Source organism: Pelobates fuscus, chromosome 5 (genome assembly GCF_036172605.1).
Source record: "Pelobates fuscus isolate aPelFus1 chromosome 5, aPelFus1.pri, whole genome shotgun sequence".
NCBI lineage: Eukaryota > Metazoa > Chordata > Amphibia > Anura > Pelobatidae > Pelobates > Pelobates fuscus.
In genome coordinates, this window is record NC_086321.1 from 160,802 (window position 1) to 182,879 (window position 22,078).

At 48.7% G+C, this 22,078-nt stretch overlaps 1 protein-coding gene across 2 annotated transcripts in view; it reads right to left on the reverse strand.

The window, feature by feature from the left end:
* LOC134610544 (talin-1) overlaps positions 1-22,078 on the reverse strand; it is a 180,134-nt gene that overhangs the window by 76,257 nt on the left and 81,799 nt on the right. For both annotated transcript variants that reach the window (XM_063453511.1, XM_063453510.1), the window contains exons 13-18: positions 18,638-18,714; positions 17,996-18,176; positions 15,062-15,175; positions 14,717-14,825; positions 8,807-9,015; positions 8,432-8,530 (exon numbers count right to left, since the gene is read on the reverse strand). In XM_063453511.1, coding sequence (XP_063309581.1) covers positions 8,432-8,530; positions 8,807-9,015; positions 14,717-14,825; positions 15,062-15,175; positions 17,996-18,176; positions 18,638-18,714 — 789 coding nt within the window. The remainder of the gene's footprint in view (positions 1-8,431; positions 8,531-8,806; positions 9,016-14,716; positions 14,826-15,061; positions 15,176-17,995; positions 18,177-18,637; positions 18,715-22,078) is intronic.

The window sequence follows — 22,078 nt, forward strand, 5'->3', positions numbered from 1 at the left end:
TGGGGATATTAAGAAGATATAACATGGTATTAACAGGAAGCTTGGAATATTAAGAAGATATAACATGGTATTAACAGGAAGCTTGGAATATTAAGAAGATATAACATGGTATTAACAGGAAGCTGGGAATATGAGGGGAGATATAACATTATATTAACAGGAAGCTGGGAATATGAGGGGAGATATAACATGGTATTAACAGGAAGCTGGGGATTTGAGGGGAGATATAGCATTGTATTAACAGGAAGCTAGGAATATTAAGAAGATATAACATTGTATTAACAGGAAGCTGGGGATATTAAGAAGATATAACATGGTATTAACAGGAAGCTGGGAATATGAGGGGAGATATAACATGGTATTAACAGGAAGCTGGGGATTTGAGGGGAGATATAGCATTGTATTAACAGGAAGCTAGGAATATTAAGAAGATATAACATGGTATTAACAGGAAGCTAGGAATATTAAGAAGATATAACATGGTATTAACAGGAAGCTAGGAATATTAAGAAGATATAACATGATATTAACAGGAAGCTGGGGATATTAAGGAGATATAAAATGGTATTAACAGGAAGCTAGGAATATGAGGGGAGATATAACATTGTATTAACAGGAAGCTAGGAATATTAAGAAGATATAACATGATATTAACAGGAAGCTGGGGATATTAAGGAGATATAAAATGGTATTAACAGGAAGCTAGGAATATGAGGGGAGATATAGCATTGTATTAACAGGAAGCTATGAATATAAGGGAGATATAACATTGTATTAACAGGAAGCTATGAATATAAGGGGAATATAACATTGTAATAGCAGGAAGCTATGAATATAAGGGAGATATAACATGGTATTAACGGGAAGCTAGGAATATTAAGGATATTTAAATGGTATTAACAGGAAGCTGGGGATATGAGGGGAGATATAACATTGTATTTACAGGAAGCTAAGAATATTAAGAAGATATAACATGGTATTAACAGGAAGCTATGAATATTAAGGAGCTATAAAATGGTATTAACAGGAAGCTGGGAATATGAGGGGAGATATAACATTGTATTAACAGGAAGCTGGGAATATGAGGGGAGATATAACATTGTATTTACAGGAAGCTAAGAATATTAAGAAGATATAACATGGTATTAACAGGAAGCTATGAATATTAAGGAGCTATAAAATGGTATTAACAGGAAGCTGGGAATATGAGGGGAGATATAACATTGTATTAACAGGAAGCTGGGAATATGAGGGGGATATATAACATTGTATTTACAGGAAGCTAGGAATATTAAGAAGATATAACATGGTATTAACAGGAAGCTGGGGATTTGAGGGGAGATATAGCATTGTATTAACAGGAAGCTATGAATATAAGGGAGATATAGCATTGTATTAACAGGAAGCTATGAATATAAAGGAGATATAACATTGTATTAACAGGAAGCTATGAATATAAGGGGAATATAACATTGTAATAGCAGGAAGCTATGAATATAAGGGAGATATAACATTGTATTAACAGGAAGCTAGGAATATAAGGGGAATATAACATTGTAATAGCAGGAAGCTATGAATATAAGGGAGATATAACATGGCATTAACAGGAAGCTAGGAATATTAAGGAGATATAAAACGGTATTAACAGGAAGCTGGGAATATGAGGGGAGATATAGCATTGTATTAACAGGAAGCTAGGAATATTAAGAAGATATAACATGGTATTAACAGGAAGCTGGGGATATTAATGAGATATAAAATGGTATTAACAGGAAGCTAGGAATATGAGGGGAGATATAACATTGTATTAACAGGAAGCTGGGAATATGAGGGGAGATATAACATTGTATTTACAGGAAGCTAGGAATATTAAGAAGATATAACATGGTATTAACAGGAAGCTGGGGATATGAGGGGAGATATAGCATTGTATTAACAGGAAGCTATGAATATAAGGGAGATATAACATTGTATTAACAGGAAGCTATGAATATAAGGAAGATATAGCATTGTATTAACAGGAAGCTATGAATATAAGGGAGATATAGCATTGTATTAACAGGAAGCTATGAATATAAAGGAGATATAACATTGTATTAACAGGAAGCTATGAATATAAGGAAGATATAGCATTGTATTAACAGGAAGCTATGAATATAAGGGAGATATAACATTGTATTAACAGGAAGCTATGAATATAAGGAAGATATAACATTGTATTAACAGGAAGCTATGAATATAAGGGAGATATAACATTGTATTAACAGGAAACTAGGAATATTAAGGAGATATAAAATGGTATTAACAGGAAGCTGGGGATATTAAGGAGGATATACAAATTGTATTAACAGGAAGCTAGGAATATTAAGAAGATATAACATTAAGGAGATATAACATAGTATTAATAGGAAGCTGGGAATATTAAGGAGGATATATAAATTGTATTATCAGGAAGCTGGAAATATTAGGGAGATTTAACATTGTATTATCAGGAAGCTGGGGCTATTAGGGATAAATTACATTGTATTATCAGGAAGCTGGGAATATTAAGGAGATATAACATTAAGGAGATATAACATGGTATTAATAGGAAGCTGGGAATATTAAGGAGGATATATAAATTGTATTATCAGGAAGCTGGGGATATTAGGGAGGATATACAAATTGTATTAACAGGAAGCTAGGAATATTAAAGCGGCACTGTCATGCCGAACTAACCTTTCCTCAATCTCTTCCTCTTCTCCCCCTCTCTCAGGATCTGTTATTCTTTTCTTCCTGTCTTCTTTAGTTTTCTTTAAAATCAAAAGACAAAGTAGGGACTCTTTGCCTTATGGAGGATTCCTCCGCTTGACCAGCTCTGACCAGCGGAGGAGCAAAGTGTGCTTCATTTCCGCTGGTCAGAGCAATTTTCCCATGATCCCTAGCTTTCCTCCCTGTTCCCACAATGCTTCCTGTCAGTATTGCCGAACGTCCTGTCACTTAGACAGAACGCCGGCAAAACTGCCGAATTGCATCCTAACAGAATGAGAATAGTTTCTCCATTGGTGTTAGGATGCAATTCGGTACTTTGTTCGTATCGGAATTTCATTCTAATGAATGAAACTCCGATCCTATTCATTGCCGCAGCTGCATCTTGCAGCCGCTTAGTAGATAACTCCCTAATTCCCACGGTATTAGGGAGCTATCTACTAAAAGGCTGAAAGACCTAAATTGGTATTTCAGCCAAATTTACTAATACTAAGTAAAGATTACTTAGTATTAGTAAATAATATGCTATACCGCGAGTAGGGGCATGTCTAGTAAGCAGTGAGCAGCCTGTGGCCTGTGGCTGCTCACTGTAAAAAAAACAAAAACCTAATAAACCCACCCCCCTGCGTGGGGGTTAAAGATGGGGGACACATACTGTCCTCCCCCCTGGCCCCCACCCCTGCGCGGTGGGTGGGGGCCCTAATAAAACAATAAGGGGGGGGGACCTACTGTCCTTCCCCCCCTGCCCCCCCGGGCGCCCTAATGAAACAATAAGGGGGGGGGACCTCCTGTCCTCCCCCCCGGCCCCCACCAATGAGCGGTGGGTGGGGGACCTAAATGAACCCTTCCCCCCCAACCCCCATCAAGGTGACATGGGGTCCCAAGCCCCTAGTCACCCCCACACCCAAAACATTCTATCCCCTACCTACCCCCCTCACCCTAAAAATAGTGAGGGGGGAATAAAATAACTAATCTGTAAAAAAAAAAAAATTAAACATACCATTTCACGTCTTTTTTTTTCTAAATTCTTCTTTTTTCATCCCCCCAAAAGGCCAAATAAAAATCCATCATACCCGTCGCACTTTAAAAAAAAAAAAAAAAAAAAATTAATCCATGTTCACCCATGGAGGGCACGCCACAGTGCGGGTCAAGGCTTATAAAGCCTTGCCCCGCCCTGCAATTAGACTTAGAACACTCTGATTGGTTGGTTTAAGCCAATCAGAGTGCTCTGTGTCATTTTACACAGTGTGGGAAAATTCAAAAGAACTTTCCCACACTGTGTAAAATGACACAGAGCACTCTGATTGGATGGCTTGAAATCCATCCAATCACAGTGCTCTGTGTCATTTTACACAGCGTGGGGAAATTCCAAAGAACTTTCCCACGCTGTGTAAAATGACACAGAGCACTGTGATTGGATGGCTTGAAATCCATCCAATCAGAGTGCTCTGTGTCATTTTACAAGCGTGGGAAAATTCCAAAGAACTTTCCCACGCTGTGTAAAATGACACAGAGCACTGTGATTGGATGGCTTGAAATCCATCCAATCAGAGTGCTCTGTGTCATTTTGCAAGCGTGGGAAAATTCCAAAGAACTTTCCCACGCTTGTAAAATGACACAGAGCACTGTGACTGGATGGCTTGAAAGCCACCCAATCAGAGTGCTCTGTGTCATTTTACACAGCGTGGGAAAGTTCTTTGGAATTTTCCCACGCTGTGTAAAATGACACAGAGCACTCTGATTGGCTTAAACCAACCAATCAGTGTTCTAAGCCTAATTGCAGGGCGGGGCAAAGCTTTATAAGCCTTGACCTGCGGAGCTCAGTATGCGGCGTGCCCTCCATGGGTGAACATGGATTAATTTTTTTTTTGCCCTTGTTTTTTTTTTTTTAAAGTGCAACGGGTATGATGGATTTTTTTTTGGCCTTTTTGGGGGCTGAAGAAAGAAGAATTTAGAAAAAATAAGACATCAAATGGTAAGTTTAATTTTTTTTTTTTTACAGGTTAGTTATTTTATTCCTCCTTCACTATTTTTAGGGTGAGGGGGCTAGGTAGGGGATAGAATGTTTTTGGGAGGGGGGGGGGGGGGGTGACTAGGGGCTTGGGACCCCTAGTCACCTTGATGGGGGGGGCTTAATTTAGGGCCCCCACCCACCGCGCAGGGGTGGGGGCCAGTGGGGAGGACAGTAGGTCTCCCCGCCCCCTTATTGTTTTATTAGGGCCCCCACCCACCGCGCAGGGGTGGGGGCCAGGGGGAGGACAGTAGGTCCCCCCCCTATCTTTATTTAGGGCCCCCACCCACCGCGCAGGGGTGGGGGCCAGGGGGGAGGACAGTAGATCCCCCCCCCCCCCTTATTGTTTTATTAGGGCCCCCACCCACCGCGCAGAGGTGGGGTCCAGGGGAGAGGACAGTAGTTCCCCCCTATCTTTATTTAGGGCCCTCACCCACCGCTAGGGGGTGGGGGCCTGGGGGAAGACAGTAGTTCCCCCCCCACCCCCTATCTTTATTTAGGGCCCCCACCCACCGCTCAGGGGTGGGGGCCAGGGGGGAGGACAGTAGGTCCCCCCCTTATTATTTTATTAGGGCCCCCACCCACCGCGCAGGGGTGGGGGCCAGGGGGTGGACAGTAGGTCCCCCCCCACTATCTTTATTTAGGGCCCCCACCCACCGCTCAGGGGTGGGGGCCGGGGGGGAGGACAGTAGGACCCCCCTATCTTTAATTAGGGCCCCCACCCACCGCTCAGGGGTGGGGGCCAGGGGGGAGGACAGTAGGTCCCCCCCACCGCGCAGGGGTGGGGGCCAGGGGGGGGAGGACAGTAGGTCCCCCCCCCTTATTGTTTTATTAGGGCCCCCACCCAACGCGCAGGGGTGGGGTCCAGGGGAGAGGACAGTAAGTCCCCCCCCCTATCTTTATTTAGGGCCCCCACCCACCGCTCAGGGGTGGGGGCCAGGGGGGAGGACAGTAGGTCCCCCCCCCTTATTATTTTATTAGGGCCCCCACCCAACGCGCAGGGGTGGGGTCCAGGGGAGAGGACAGTAGGTCCCCCCCCCCTATCTTTATTTAGGGCCCCCACCCACCGCTCAGGGGTGGGGGCCAGGGGGGGGAGGACAGTAGGTCCCCCCCCCCATATCTTTATTTAGGGCCCCCACCCACCACTAAGGGGTGGGGGCCGGGGGGGAGGACAGTAGGTCCCCCCCCTATCTTTATTTAGGGCCCCCACCCACCGCTCAGGGGTGGGGGCCAGGGGGGAGGACAGTAGGTCACCCCCCCTTATTATTTTATTAGGGCCCCCACCCACCGCGCAGGGGTGGGTGCCAGGGGGGAGGACAGTAGGTCCACCCCTTATTGTTTTATTAGGGCCCCCACCCACCGCGCAGGGGTGGGGGCCGGGGGGGAGGACAGTAGGTCGTCCCCCCCCTTATTGTTTTATTTAGGGCCCCCACCCACCGCTCAGGGGTGGGGGCCGGGGGGGAGGACAGTAGGACCCCCCTATCTTTAATTAGGGCCCCCACCCACCGCTCAGGGGTGGGGGCCAGGGGGGAGGACAGTAGGTCCCCCCCACCGCGCAGGGGTGGGGGCCAGGGGGGGGAGGACAGTAGGTCCCCCCCCCCTTATTGTTTTATTAGGGCCCCCACCCAACGCGCAGGGGTGGGGTCCAGGGGAGAGGACAGTAGGTCCCCCCCCTATCTTTATTTAGGGCCCCCACCCACCGCTCAGGGGTGGGGGCCAGGGGGGAGGACAGTAGGTCCCCCCCCCTTATTATTTTATTAGGGCCCCCACCCACCGTGCAGGGGTGGGGGCCAGGGGGGGGAGGACAGTAGGTCCCCCCCCCCATATCTTTATTTAGGGCCCCCACCCACCACTAAGGGGTGGGGGCCGGGGGGGAGGACAGTAGGTCCCCCCCCTATCTTTATTTAGGGCCCCCACCCACCGCTCAGGGGTGGGGGCCAGGGGGGAGGACAGTAGGTCACCCCCCCTTATTATTTTATTAGGGCCCCCACCCACCGCGCAGGGGTGGGTGCCAGGGGGGAGGACAGTAGGTCCACCCCTTATTGTTTTATTAGGGCCCCCACCCACCGCGCAGGGGTGGGGGCCGGGGGGGAGGACAGTAGGTCGTCCCCCCCCTTATTGTTTTATTAGGGCCCCCACCCACCACACAGGGGTAGGGGCCATGGGGGAGGACAGTAGGTCGTCCCCCCCCCCCCCCCCTTATTACCATTTTTTTTTTTTACAGTGAGCAGTGAGTTTAGTGGACATGCCCCTACTCGCGGTATAGCGAGTAGGGGCATTGGGGAGATTTTAATCTCCCTTGTGCTATTATGGGGGTCATATTGACCCCCCATAGAGTGAGGGGGGGACCTGGGGGGCTTATGAAGTGGTGGGGAGCTCTGCTCCCTGCCGCTTCTATAGTTACATATTACAAGGAGGGAGCTGCACGCCGGTAGCTCCCTCCTTGTAATAAACCGAACAAACAAACGAACATTGATACACAGTGTTAGTTTGTTCGTTTCATTTTTTCTTTTCATTCATTCGTCTGTCTGATGAATGAATGGGTGAAATTCCCGTTCGCATGTCCAGGTGTTTCACTGGGCATGTGCGGGAATCTCACAGTCTGTGTAGTGTGGGTAGATGACGTGTCCCACAGGGACTTCACCTACCCACACAAAGATGGCGGCACCCTGAATAAAGATCGGGGCAGAAGATAAAGATTCAAAAATAGGTAATGTGGGGGGCTTAGGGGCATTTGTGGGGGACTAGGGGGTCAATTGGATGTAGTGGAGGCGGGATGGGGGTTAAAAAAAACGGGATTCGGCATGATAGTGCCGCTTTAAGGAGATATAACATTGTATTATCAGGAAGCTGGGAATATGAGGGGAGATATAACATTGTATTAAAAGGAAGCTGGAAATATGAGGGAGAATATATAACATCGTATTAACAGGAAGCTAGGACTATGATGGGAGTTATAACATTTAATTAACAGGAAGCTAGGACTATGAGGGGAGGTATAACATTTCATTAACAGGAAGCTAGGACTATGAGGGGAGGTATAACATTTCATTAACAGGAAGCTAGGACTATGAGGGGAGGTATAACATTTCATTAACAGGAAGCTAGGACTATGAGGGGAGGTATAACATTTCATTAACAGGAAGCTAGGACTATGAGGGGAGGTATAACATTTCATTAACAGGAAGCTAGGACTATGAGGGGAGGTATAACATTTCATTAACAGGAAGCTAGGACAATGAGGGGAGGTATAACATTTCATTAACAGGAAGCTAGGACTATGATGGGAGGTATAACATTTCATTAACAGGAAGCTGGGACTATGATGGGAGGTATAACATTTCATTAACAGGAAGCTAGGACTATGAGGGGAGGTATAACATTTCATTAACAGGAAGCTGGGACTATGAGGGGAGGTATAACATTTCATTAACAGGAAGCTGGGACTATGAGGGGAGGTATAACATTTCATTAACAGGAAGCTAGGACTATGAGGGGAGGTATAACATTTCATTAACAGGAAGCTAGGACTATGAGGGGAGGTATAACATTTCATTAACAGGAAGCTAGGACTATGAGGCGTTGCAATTTCTAGACATTAGTGCTGCACCTATTTAGTGCAAACAGAGATAATAAAATGAGTATCACAGGTAGACAGATTGACAAGCTTACCTGGAATCTTGGATCAGAGTCACATTCCCCAATCTGCTGCAGTAGCTCCCCACTGGTTTGTCCCACATTGCCAGCAGCCTGAAGTAGCACCTGCCGCGGCTGAGCAAAATTAGGAAAAAAATTATGTTAGTTTACAGAAATTGGAATTGCAACAAGCAGACATTAAATCCACAATGGCACAAGGTGTCTTCCACTCATTATCCCTGTTTCAAGTGAGCTATGGCTCCAGTTTCCCTCGGGCTCATATGATATGAGTAAAGGAATACATATTCGGAAAACATGAAGAGGGGTGTAAATAGAAGTAAATAAAAGAGGGTATATTATCCTGATATATTGCACAGATACATAAGGAAGTATTCACTATTTGTCAGCCACCTTGCTGCTCGCTGGCTGAGCTGTCTGAAGAAGTTCAGAAACTGCCCCGGCCAGGTTTTTAGCTGCATGGAGGAGTTGTCTGCCATTGCCACCTTCATCCTCCATGAGTGCAGCAAGAAGTTTCACCCCTCGGGACATTTCCGTTAGATTAGACGAGATTGTTGTGACAGCACAGCCGACAGCAGTGTAATCCGTATCTGCTGGATCTCCTGGAATACAAAAAGATGGAACCAGATTGCAACCAGTAAGACAAGGCATAGGAAGCTTGCATGTACATCTTTTAACATTTACAACGGTACAATAGCATGCTGTATGATTGGGTACACACACACAGACAGAACCCTCCCCCTCCCCCCCACCTCACAAACACACCCCACACAGACCCCCTCACAAACACACCCCACACAGACCCCCTCACAAACACACCCCACACAGAACCCCCCACACTCAACCCACACAGAACCCCCCACACTCAACCCACACAGAACCCCCCACACTCAACCCACACAGAACCCCCCACACTCAACCCACACAGAACCCCCCACACTCAACCCACACAGAACCCCCCACACTCAACCCACACAGAACCCCCCACACTCAACCCACACCGAACCCCCCACACTCAACCCACACCGAACCCCCCACACTCAACCCACACCGAACCCCACACACTCAACCCACACCGAACCCCACACACTCAACCCACACAGAACCCCTCACACCCCTCCTCACACTCACACCCCACACAGAACCCCCCACACTCAACCCACACCGAACCCCCCACACTCAACCCACACCGAACCCCCCACACTCAACCCACACCGAACCCCCCACACTCAACCCACACCGAACCCCCCACACTCAACCCACACACTAAACCCACACAGAACCCCTCACACTCAACCCACACCGAACCCCACACACTCAACCCACACAGAACCCCCCACACTCAACCCACACTCAACCCACACCGAACCCCCCACACTCAACCCACACCGAACCCCACACACTCAACCCACACCGAACCCCCCACACTCAACCCACACCGAACCCCCCACACTCAACCCACACCGAACCCCACACACTAAACCCACACAGAACCCCTCACACCCCTCCTCACACTCTCAACCCACACAGAACCCCCCCCACTCAACCCACACTCAACCCACACAGAACCCCACACACTCAACCCACACAGAACCCCCCACACTCAACCCACACCGAACCCCCCACACTCAACCCACACCGAACCCCCCACACTCAACCCACACCGAACCCCACACACTAAACCCACACAGAACCCCTCACACCCCTCCTCACACTCTCAACCCACACAGAACCCCCCCCACTCAACCCACACTCAACCCACACAGAACCCCACACACTCAACCCACACACTCAACCCACACCGAACCCCCCACACTCAACCCACACCGAACCCCCCACACTCAACCCACACCGAACCCACACCGAACCCCCCACACACTCAACCCACACAGAACCCCTCACACCGAACCCCACATAGAACCCCACACACCCACCCCTGTGCGTACTCGCCAGTCTGAGTGCGAGCGCGTGCGCGTAGCCGGCAGTCTGAGCGCGTAGCCGGCAGTCTGAGCGCGTAGCCGGCAGTCTGAGCGCGTAGCCGGCAGTCTGAGCGCGTAGCCGGCAGTCTGAGCGCGTAGCCGGCAGTCTGAGCGCGTAGCCGGCAGTCTGAGCGCGTAGCCGGCAGTCTGAGCGCGTAGCCGGCAGTCTGAGCGCGTAGCCGGCAGTCTGAGCGCGTAGCCGGCAGTCTGAGCGCGTGTGTGTGTACTCGGCACTCTGTGTGTGTGTGTGTGTGTGTGTGTACTCGGCAGTCTGTGTGTGTGTGTGTGTGTTTAGCAGTCTGTGTGTGTGTGTGTGTTTAGCAGTCTGTGTGTGTGTGTGTGTGTTTAGCAGTCTGTGTGTGTGTGTGTGTGTGTGTTTAGCAGTCTGTGTGTGTGTGTGTGTGTGTGTTTAGCAGTCTCTGTGTGTGTGTGTTTAGCAGTCTCTGTGTGTGTGTGTTTAGCAGTCTGTCTGTGTGTGTGTGTTTAGCAGTCTGTCTGTGTGTGTGTGTTTAGCAGTCTGTCTGTGTGTGTGTGTGTTTAGCAGTCTGTCTGTGTGTGTGTGTGTTTAGCAGTCTGTCTGTGTGTGTGTGTTTAGCAGTCTGTCTGTGTGTGTGTGTTTAGCAGTCTGTCTGTGTGTGTGTGTGTTTAGCAGTCTGTCTGTGTGTGTGTGTGTTTAGCAGTCTGTCTGTGTGTGTGTGTGTTTAGCAGTCTGTCTGTGTGTGTGTGTGTTTAGCAGTCTGTCTGTGTGTGTTTAGCAGTCTGTCTGTGTGTGTGTGTGTGTGTTTAGCAGTCTGTCTGTGTGTGTGTGTGTGTGTGTGTGTGTTTAGCAGTCTGTCTGTGTGTGTGTGTGTGTTTAGCAGTCTGTCTGTGTGTGTGTGTTTAGCAGTCTGTCTGTGTGTGTGTGTGTGTGTGTGTGTGTGTGTGTTTAGCAGTCTGTCTGTGTGTGTGTGTGTTTAGCAGTCTGTCTGTGTGTGTGTGTTTAGCAGTCTGTCTGTGTGTGTGTGTGTTTAGCAGTCTGTCTGTGTGTGTGTGTGTTTAGCAGTCTGTCTGTGTGTGTGTGTGTTTAGCAGTCTGTCTGTGTGTGTGTGTGTTTAGCAGTCTGTCTGTGTGTGTGTGTGTTTAGCAGTCTGTCTGTGTGTGTGTGTGTGTTTAGCAGTCTGTGTGTGTGTGTGTGTTTAGCAGTCTGTCTGTGTGTGTGTGTGTTTAGCAGTCTGTCTGTGTGTGTGTGTGTGTGTTTAGCAGTCTGTCTGTGTGTGTGTGTGTGTGTGTGTTTAGCAGTCTGTCTGTGTGTGTGTGTGTGTGTTTAGCAGTCTGTCTGTGTGTGTGTGTGTGTGTGTTTAGCAGTCTGTCTGTGTGTGTGTGTGTGTGTGTTTAGCAGTCTGTCTGTGTGTGTGTGTGTGTTTAGCAGTCTGTCTGTGTGTGTGTGTGTGTGTTTAGCAGTCTGTCTGTGTGTGTGTGTGTTTAGCAGTCTGTCTGTGTGTGTGTGTGTGTTTAGCAGTCTGTCTGTGTGTGTGTGTGTGTGTGTTTAGCAGTCTGTCTGTGTGTGTGTGTGTGTTTAGCAGTCTGTCTGTCTGTGTGTGTGTGTTTAGCAGTCTGTCTGTCTGTGTGTGTGTGTTTAGCAGTCTGTCTGTGTGTGTGTGTGTTTAGCAGTCTGTGTGTGTGTGTGTTTAGCAGTCTGTCTGTGTGTGTGTGTGTTTAGCAGTCTGTCTGTGTGTGTGTGTGTTTAGCAGTCTGTCTGTGTGTGTGTGTGTTTAGCAGTCTGTCTGTGTGTGTGTGTGTGTTTAGCAGTCTGTGTGTGTGTGTGTGTTTAGCAGTCTGTCTGTGTGTGTGTGTGTTTAGCAGTCTGTCTGTGTGTGTGTGTGTGTGTTTAGCAGTCTGTCTGTGTGTGTGTGTGTGTGTGTGTTTAGCAGTCTGTCTGTGTGTGTGTGTGTGTGTTTAGCAGTCTGTCTGTGTGTGTGTGTGTGTGTGTTTAGCAGTCTGTCTGTGTGTGTGTGTGTGTGTGTTTAGCAGTCTGTCTGTGTGTGTGTGTGTGTTTAGCAGTCTGTCTGTGTGTGTGTGTGTGTGTTTAGCAGTCTGTCTGTGTGTGTGTGTGTTTAGCAGTCTGTCTGTGTGTGTGTGTGTGTTTAGCAGTCTGTCTGTGTGTGTGTGTGTGTGTGTTTAGCAGTCTGTCTGTGTGTGTGTGTGTGTTTAGCAGTCTGTCTGTCTGTGTGTGTGTGTTTAGCAGTCTGTCTGTCTGTGTGTGTGTGTTTAGCAGTCTGTCTGTGTGTGTGTGTGTGTGTTTAGCAATCTGTCTGTGTGTGTGTGTGTGTGTGTTTAGCAGTCTGTCTGTGTGTGTGTGTGTGTTTAGCAGTCTGTCTCTGTGTGTGTGTAGCAGTCTGTCTCTGTGTGTGTGTGTGTGTGTTTAGCAGTCTGTCTGTGTGTGTGTGTTTAGCAGTCTGTCTGTGTGTGTGTGTGTGTGTGTGTGTGTTTAGCAGTCTGTCTGTGTGTGTGTGTTTAGCAGTCTGTCTGTGTGTGTGTGTTTAGCAGTCTGTCTGTGTGTGTGTGTTTAGCAGTCTGTCTGTGTGTGTGTGTTTAGCAGTCTGTCTGTGTGTGTGTGTTTAGCAGTCTGTGTGTGTGTGTTTAGCAGTCTGTCTGTGTGTTTAGCAGTCTGTCTGTGTGTGTGTGTTTAGCTGTCTGTGTGTGTGTGTGTGTGTGTTTAGCTGTCTGTGTGTGTGTGTTTAGCAGTCTGTCTGTCTGTCTGTGTGTGTTTAGCAGTCTGTCTGTGTGTGTGTGTGTGTTTAGCAGTCTGTGTGTGTTTAGCAGTCTGTCTGTGTGTGTGTGTGTGTGTTTAGCAGTCTGTCTGTGTGTGTGTGTTTAGCAGTCTATGTGTGTATGTATTAAGCAGTCAGTGTGTGAATGTGTTCAGCAGTCTGTGTGTATGTATTGCATTTGTTGGAGATACTCATAAATATAAGCTTAATATTATCTATTTATATAATTATTTAAAATTTGTATCATTGAACTCTCTGTTGTGTTCTTTTAAAACAAAATATGTTAATTAGTTTGGACAACTGTACGAGTTGTTTTTTTTCTAAACTTAAACCTTAGTATTCAGGTTTAATTGCCGTGTTGGCACTTTAAGGAAAAAAAAAGTTGGCATGTATTGCGGTTTGGGCACTCGGGCTCAAAAAGGTTTGCCATCACTTGTATACAGCATGCTGTATGATTGGGTTCTATGGCACGGGACACAATGGTATATAGTCTGCTGTATGATTGGGTTCTACGGCACGGCACGGGACACAATGGTATATAGCATGCTGTATGATTGGGTTCTATGGCACGGGACACAATGGTATATAGCATGCTGTATGATTGGGTTCTATGGCACGGGACACAATGGTATATAGCATGATGTATGATTGGGTTCTATGGCACGGGACACAATGGTATATAGCATGCTGTATGATTGGGTTCTATGGCACGGCACGGGACACAATGGTATATAGCATGCTGTGTGATTGGGTTCTACGGCATGGCATACAATGGTATATAGCATGCTGTATGATTGGGTTCTATGGCACGGGACACAATGGTATATAGCATGCTGTATGATTGGGTTCTATGGCACGGGACACAATGGTATATAGCATGCTGTATGATTGGGTTCTATGGCACGGGACACAATGGTATATAGCATGCTGTATGATTGGGTTCTACGGCACGGCACGGGACACAATGGTATATAGCATGCTGTATGATTGGGATCTATGGCACGGGACACAATGGTATATAGCATGCTGTATGATTGGGTTCTACGGCATGGCATACAATGGTATATAGCATGCTGTATGATTGGGTTCTATGGCACGGGACACAATGGTATATAGCATGCTGTATGATTGGGTTCTATGGCACGGCACGGGACACAATGGTATATAGCATGCTGTATGATTGGGTTCTATGGCACGGGACACAATGGTATATAGCATGCTGTATGATTGGGTTCTATGGCACGGGACACAATGGTATATAGCATGCTGTATGATTGGGTTCTATGGCACGGGACACAATGGTATATAGCATGCTGTATGATTGGGTTCTATGGCACGGGATACAATGGTATATAGCATGCTGTATGATTGGGTTCTATGGCACGGGACACAATGGTATATAGCATGTTGTATGATTGGGTTCTATGGCACGGGATACAATGGTATATAGCATGTTGTATGATTGGGTTCTATGGCACGGGATACAATGGTATATAGCATGCTAATGTGGTAATTATGCTTGGAGTGTTCTATTAAACTTGCTTTTCGTGGTGTCCCCACCTGGTTTCACTCACCAGCTGTAAGATTTACAACAGAGGCAGTCCCTGCAGTAATAGCGTCCACCTGAGAATGGATTTCATGTTTGGATTCGTCCATCTTGTTCTTCCTCCAGGCTTTGGCTGCCTGAATGTGAGAAGCGGTGATAGAGGAATATTGTAACTTGCAATATATAATATGTAATACTCTAAAATGCACGAAAACAAAGTTACAAAAAGGCTTAGTGTAGCCAAAATTCATGCCCTTAGTTTAAAAAAAAAAAAAAAAAGTAAATGTATGTTAAAAGTAAATTTGTCTGTTCAAAATCTTTAGTCAGAATCAAAGTAATTGAAAAATAAATGAAAAATTGAATAAATACTCACTGCATCTTGTCCCAAGGCTGGCAGAGTGTCAAAGTCATCCAGAGTTGCCTGAGCAGCATTCACTGCATTCATGCTGGAGTTTATGGTTCCGGTGAGTGCCTGTTGGGCCGAGGTCTAAAAAGGACAAAAATGATTACAAGCATCATATACATGATTCTGCTCAAAAGCTGCTCAGCCGACAGACACAATAAGCTCCCACGCTGCTCAGCTGACAGACAATAAGCGCCCACGCTGCTCAGCCGACAGACACAATAACCTCCCACGCTGCTCAGCTGACAGACACAATAAGCGCCCCCGCTGCTCAGCCGACAGACACAATAAGCGCCCCCGCTGCTCAGCCGACAGACACAATAAGCGCCCCCGCTGCTCAGCCGACAGACACAATAAGCGCCCACGCTGCTCAGCCGACAGACACAATAAGCGCCCACGCTGCTCAGCCGACAGACACAATAACCTCCCACGCTGCTCAGCCGACAGACACAATAACCTCCCACGCTGCTCAGCCGACAGACACAATATTCTCCCACGCTGCTCAGCCGACAGACACAACCTCCCACGCTGCTCAGCTGACAGACACAATAACCTCCCACGCTGCTCAGCTGACAGACACAATAACCTCCCACGCAGCTCAGCCGACAGACACAATAACCTCCCACGCAGCTCAGCCGACAGACACAATAACCTCCCACGCAGCTCAGCCGACAGACACAATAACCTCCCACGCAGCTCAGCCGACAGACACAATAACCTCCCACGCAGCTCAGCCGACAGACACAATAACCTCCCACGCAGCTCAGCCGAAAGACACAATAACCTCCCACGCTTCTCAGCCGAAAGACACAACCTCCCACGCTGCTCAGCCGACAGACACAATAACCTCCCACGCAACTCAGCCGACAGACACAATAACCTCCCACGCAGCTCAGCCGACAGACACAATAACCTCCCACGCAGCTCAGCCGACAGACACAATAACCTCCCACGCAGCTCAGCCGAAAGACACAATAACCTCTCACGCAGCTCAGCCGAAAGACACAATAACCTCCCACGCTTCTCAGCCGAAAGACACAATAACCTCCCACGCTTCTCAGCCGAAAGACACAATAACCTCCCACGCTTCTCAGCCGAAAGACACAATAACCTCCCACGCTTCTCAGCCGTAAGACACAATAACCTCCCACGCTTCTCAGCCGAAAGACACAATAACCTCCCACGCTTCTCAGCCGTAAGACACAATAACCTCCCACGCTTCTCAGCCGAAAGACACAATAACCTCCCACGCTTCTCAGCAGAAAGACACAATAACCTCCCACGCTTCTCAGCCGAAAGACACAATAACCTCCCACGCTTCTCAGCCGAAAGACACAATAACCTCCCACGCAGCTCAGCCGACAGACACAATAACCTCCCACGCAGCTCAGCCGACAGACACAATAACCTCCCACGCAGCTCAGCCGACAGACACAATAACCTCCCACGCAGCTCAGCCGACAGACACAATAACCTCCCACGCAGCTCAGCCAAAAGACACAATAACCACCAACGCTGCTCAGCCAAAAGACACAATAACCTCCCACGCTGCTCAGCCAAAAGACACAATAACCACCAACGCTGCTCAGCCAAAAGACACAATAACCTCCCACGCTTCTCAGCCGAAAGACACAATAACCTCCCACGATGCTCAGACGACAGACACAATAACCTCCCACGATGCTCAGACGACAGACACAATAACCACCCACGCTACTCAGCCGACAGACACAATAACCACCCACGCTACTCAGCCGACAGACACAACCTCCAACGCTGCTCAGCCGACATACACAATAACCTCCCACGCTGCTCAGCCGACAGACACAATAACCTCCCATGCTGCTCAGCCGACAGACACAATAACCTCTCACGCTGCTCAGCCGACATACACAATAACCACCAACGCTGCTCAGCCGACAGACACAATAACCTCCCACGCTGCTCAGCCGACAGACACAATAACTACCAACGCTGCTCAGTCAAAAGACACAATAACCTCCCACGCTGCTCAGCCAAAAGACACAATATCCTCCCACGGTGCTCAGCCGAAAGACACAATAACCACCAACGCTGCTCAGCCAAAAGACACAATAACCTCCCACGCTGCTCAGCCGACAGACACAATATCCTCCCACGGTGCTCAGCCGACATACACAATAACCTCCAACGCTGCTCAGCCGACAGACACAATAACCTCCCACGCTGCTCAGCCAAAAGACACAATAACCACCAACGCTGCTCAGCCAAAAGACACAATATCCTCCCACGCTGCTCAGCCAAAAGACACAATATCCTCCCACGGTGCTCAGCCGAAAGACACAATAACCACCAACGCTGCTCAGTCAAAAGACACAATAACCTCCCACGCTGCTCAGCCAAAAGACACAATATCCTCCCACGGTGCTCAGCCGAAAGACACAATAACCACCAACGCTGCTCAGCCAAAAGACACAATATCCTCCCACGGTGCTCAGCCGACATACACAATAACCTCCAACGCTGCTCAGCCGACAGACACAATAACCTCCCACGCTGCTCAGCCAAAAGACACAATAACCACCAACGCTGCTCAGCCAAAAGACACAATATCCTCCCACGCTGCTCAGCCGACATACACAATAACCTCCCACGCTGCTCAGCCGACATACACAATAACCTCCCACGCTGCTCAGCCGACATACACAATAACCTCCCACGCTGCTCAGCCGACATACACAATAACCTCCCATGCTGTTCAGCCGACAGACAAAATAACCTCCCACGGTGCTCAGTCAGAAAGAAAAGCCTCAAACACTGCTCAGTCAGACAGAATAGCCTCACACTGTGCTAAAATAGTAATGTTGCTTTCACCTTAAATTGATTTATGCAGTTAAGCTGGTTAAATTCAAGAGACCCACTCACCAGAGGAGGCATGTGGCCCCAGTGCATCTGTCCGCTAGTGATCTGCTGCTGTGCTTGTGGCATGGAGCCCACTTGAAAGTTCTCGGGCCCCCCGGCTCCTGAGCGCATGATAGCTGGGAGAGCCACAGAGCCATGCTCTACCTTCCCTACTTGGTTAAACTGCTGCTGTAGGACAGTCGACCTGAAATGTAAAAGAACACGGCGTAACATGGAATTCCAGAGCTCTGTGAAGAATAGCTGAAAATAAACAAGTAAACAAAGGGAGGGAAGTTTGAAATCACAAGAACAAAGATGGGGCAAGAGGAAACAAGATGATGTGGCATTGATCCCGGCATATAAATAAATAAGGCTTTAGAGATGAGAACCAATAAAAGAAAAGCTTAACCACAATGGTCATCTAATAATGGCCGTAAAAGGACACCTGAGATTAGCACCCAAACAAATCCTCACTTGGATACCATAAATCCAAGCATTCACTTCTTTCTGAGTAGTGCATTTCTGCAGGCACAGATGACATCAAAGCTATCCTGATATAAAGGGCCGTGTTTATCCTCGGTATTGCATTGTTAAAGTGGAGAGAGGGGACTAGTAAAACGTGAAAACACCTATTCTGCCAGTTACAGGATTGGTTAATGGTCTTACTTCTTTGGGGAAACCGAATCCTCCAGCATCGTTGATTCCTCATCTCCTTCCTGTCCAAAGTGATCTTTACTCTTCTTCTATATAATGAGAAACACAACTGGTTGAATAGCTGTTAGTAGGTAGCTTGTCTCTCATTACTCTTACCATTTGAAAGAGGAGGAGGGTAAAAAAAAAAAAAACCCATACAATTACTTATTTCAAAAACAAGCCACCACTTAGCAGGAAATGGATTCTTTCTGGTAAAATGTATGCCATGCAGGCAACTCACCAAAGGACAAGTTTCCCCAATTGTCGCTCACTGAGAGGTACATTCACTCAATGACTGGATGCCAAGGGGCACATTATTTCCCCTGGCAGCTTACCAAGGGGCACATTCTTTCCCCTGGCAGCTTACCAAGGGGTACATTCTTTCCCCTGGCAGCTTATTAAGGGGCACATTCTTTCCCCTGGCAGCTTACCAAGGGGCACATTCTTTCCCCTGGCCGCTTACCAAGGGGCACATTATTTCCCCTGGCAGCTTACCAAGGGGCACATTCTTTCCCCTGGCCGCTTACCAAGGGGCACATTCTTTCCCCTGGCAGCTTACCAAGGGGCACATTCTTTCCCCTGGCAGCTTACCAAGGGGCACATTCTTTCCCCTGGCAGCTTACCAAGGGGCACATTCTTTCCCCTGGCCGCTTACCAAGGGGCACATTCTTTCCCCTGGCAGCTTACCAAGTGGCACATTCTTTCCCCTGGCAGCTTACCAAGTGGCACATTCTTTCCCCTGGCAGCTTACCAAGGGGCACATTCTTTCCCCTGGCAGCTTATTAAGGGGCACATTCTTTCCCCTGGCAGCTTATCAAGGGGCACATTCTTTCCCCTGGCAGCTTATTAAGGGGCACATTCTTTCCCCTGGCAGCTTATTAAGGGGCACATTCTTTCCCCTGGCAGCTTATTAAGGGGCACATTCTTTCCCCTGGCAGCTTACCAAAGGGCACATTCTTTCCCCTGGCAGCTTACCAAGGGGCACATTCTTTCCCCTGGCAGCTTACCAAGGGGCACATTCTTTCCCCTGGCAGCTTACCAAGGGGCACATTCTTTCCCCTGGCAGCTTACCAAGGGGCACATTCTTTCCCCTGGCAGCTTACCAAGGGGCACATTCTTTCCCCTGGCAGCTTACCAAGGGGCACATTCTTTCCCCTGGCAGCTTGTTAAGGGGCACATTCTTTCCCCTGGCAGCTTATTAAGGGGCACATTCTTTCCCCTGGCAGCTTATTAAGGGGCACATTCTTTCCCCTGGCAGCTTATTAAGGGGCACATTCTTTCCCCTGGCCGCTTACCAAGGGGCACATTCTTTCCCCTGGCAGCTTACCAAGGGGCACATTCTTTCCCCTGGCAGCTTATTAAGGGGCACATTCTTTCCCCTGGCAGCTTACCAAGGGGCACATTCTTTCCCCTGGCAGCTTACCAAGGGGCACATTCTTTCCCCTGGCAGCTTACCAAGGGGCACATTCTTTCCCCTGGCAGCTTACCAAGGGGCACATTCTTTCCCCTGGCAGCTTACCAAGGGGCACATTCTTTCCCCTGGCAGCTTGTTAAGGGGCACATTCTTTCCCCTGGCAGCTTGTTAAGGGGCACATTCTTTCCCCTGGCAGCTTATTAAGGGGCACATTCTTTCCCCTGGCAGCTTATTAAGGGGCACATTCTTTCCCCTGGCAGCTTATTAAGGGGCACATTCTTTCCCCTGGCAGCTTACCAAAGGGCACATTCTTTCCCCTGGCAGCTTATTAAGGGGCACATTCTTTCCCCTGGCAGCTTATTAAGGGGAACATTCTTTCCCCTGGCAGCTTACCAAAGGGCACATTCTTTCCCCTGGCAGCTTATTAAGGGGCACATTCTTTCCACTGGCAACTTACCAAGGGGCACATTCTTTCCCCTGGCAGCTTATTAAGGGGCACATTCTTTCCCCTGGCCGCTTACCAAGGGGCACATTCTTTCCCCTGGCCGCTTACCAAGGGGCACATTCTTTCCCCTGGCCGCTTACCAAGGGGCACATTCTTTCCCCGGGCCGCTTACCAAGGGGCACATTCTTTCCCCTGGCAGCTTACCAAGGGGCACATTCATGCTGGCCAGCTGGCAACAGGTCTATCCTGCTGGAAGCTCATTGAGACACGTGTTCAACTTCTCACCAGATTATCCAGGGCCACATTAACAATCTCCCCCAAAGTTGGCAGCTTATCAAGGAATATGTCCCACCCTCTCCATGGAATCCTATTTAGGGACACATTCCCCCCAAGTTGGTGGCTTATCAAGGAATATGTCCCACCCTCTCCATGGAATCCGATTGAGGTACACATTCCCCCCCAGTTGGTGGCTTATCAAGGAATATGTCCCTCCCTCTCCAAGGAATTCTATTGAGGGACACATTTCCCCCCCAGTTGGTGGCTTATCAAGGAATATGTCCCTCCCTCTCCAAGGAATCCTATTGAGGGACACATTCCCCCCCAGTTGGTGGCTTATCAAGGAATATGTCCCACCCTCTCCATGGAATCCTATTGAGGTACACATTTCCCCCCCCAGTTGGTGGCTTATCAAGGAATATGTCCCTCCCTCTCCAAGGAATCCTATTGAGGGACACATTTCCCCCCCAGTTGGTGGCTTATCAAGGAATATGTCCCTCCCTCTCCAAGGAATCCTATTGAGGGACACATTCCCCCCCAGTTGGTGGCTTATCAAGGAATATGTCCCACCCTCTCCATGGAATCCTATTGAGGTACACATTCCCCCCCCAGTTGGTGGCTTATCAAGAAATATGTCCCTCCCTCTCCAAGGAATCCTATTGAGGGACACATTCCCCACCAGTTGGCAGCTTATCAAGGAATATATCCTACCCTCTCCATGGAATCCTATTGAGGCACACATCCCGCCCCCCCTTTCCTCCCCGCTCCCCCTTTCCTCCTCCCCCCCCTCCTCCTCTCCCCCCCTCCTCCTCCTCTCCCCCCCCTCCTCCTCCTCTCCCCCCCCTCCTCCTCCTCTCCCCCCCTCCTCCTCCTCTCCCCCCCCTCCTCCTCCTCTCCCCCCCCTCCTCCTCCTCTCCCCCCCTCCTCCTCCTCTCCCCCCCTCCCCCTCCTCTCCCCCCCTCCTCCTCTCCCCCCCTCCAGTTGGTGGCTTATCAAGGAATATGTCCCACCCTCTCCATGGAATCCTATTGAGGGACACATCCCCTCCCCTCCCCCCCCCCCAAGTTGGTGGCTTATCAAGGAATATGTCCCACCCTCTCCATGGAATCCTATTTAGGGACACATTCCCCCCCATTTTGGTGGCTTATCAAGGAATATGTCCCACCCTCTCCATGGAATCCTATTGAGGTACACATTCCCCCCCAGTTGGTGGCTTATCAAGGAATATGTCCCACCCTCTCCATGGAATCCTATTGAGGTACACATTCCCCCCCAGTTG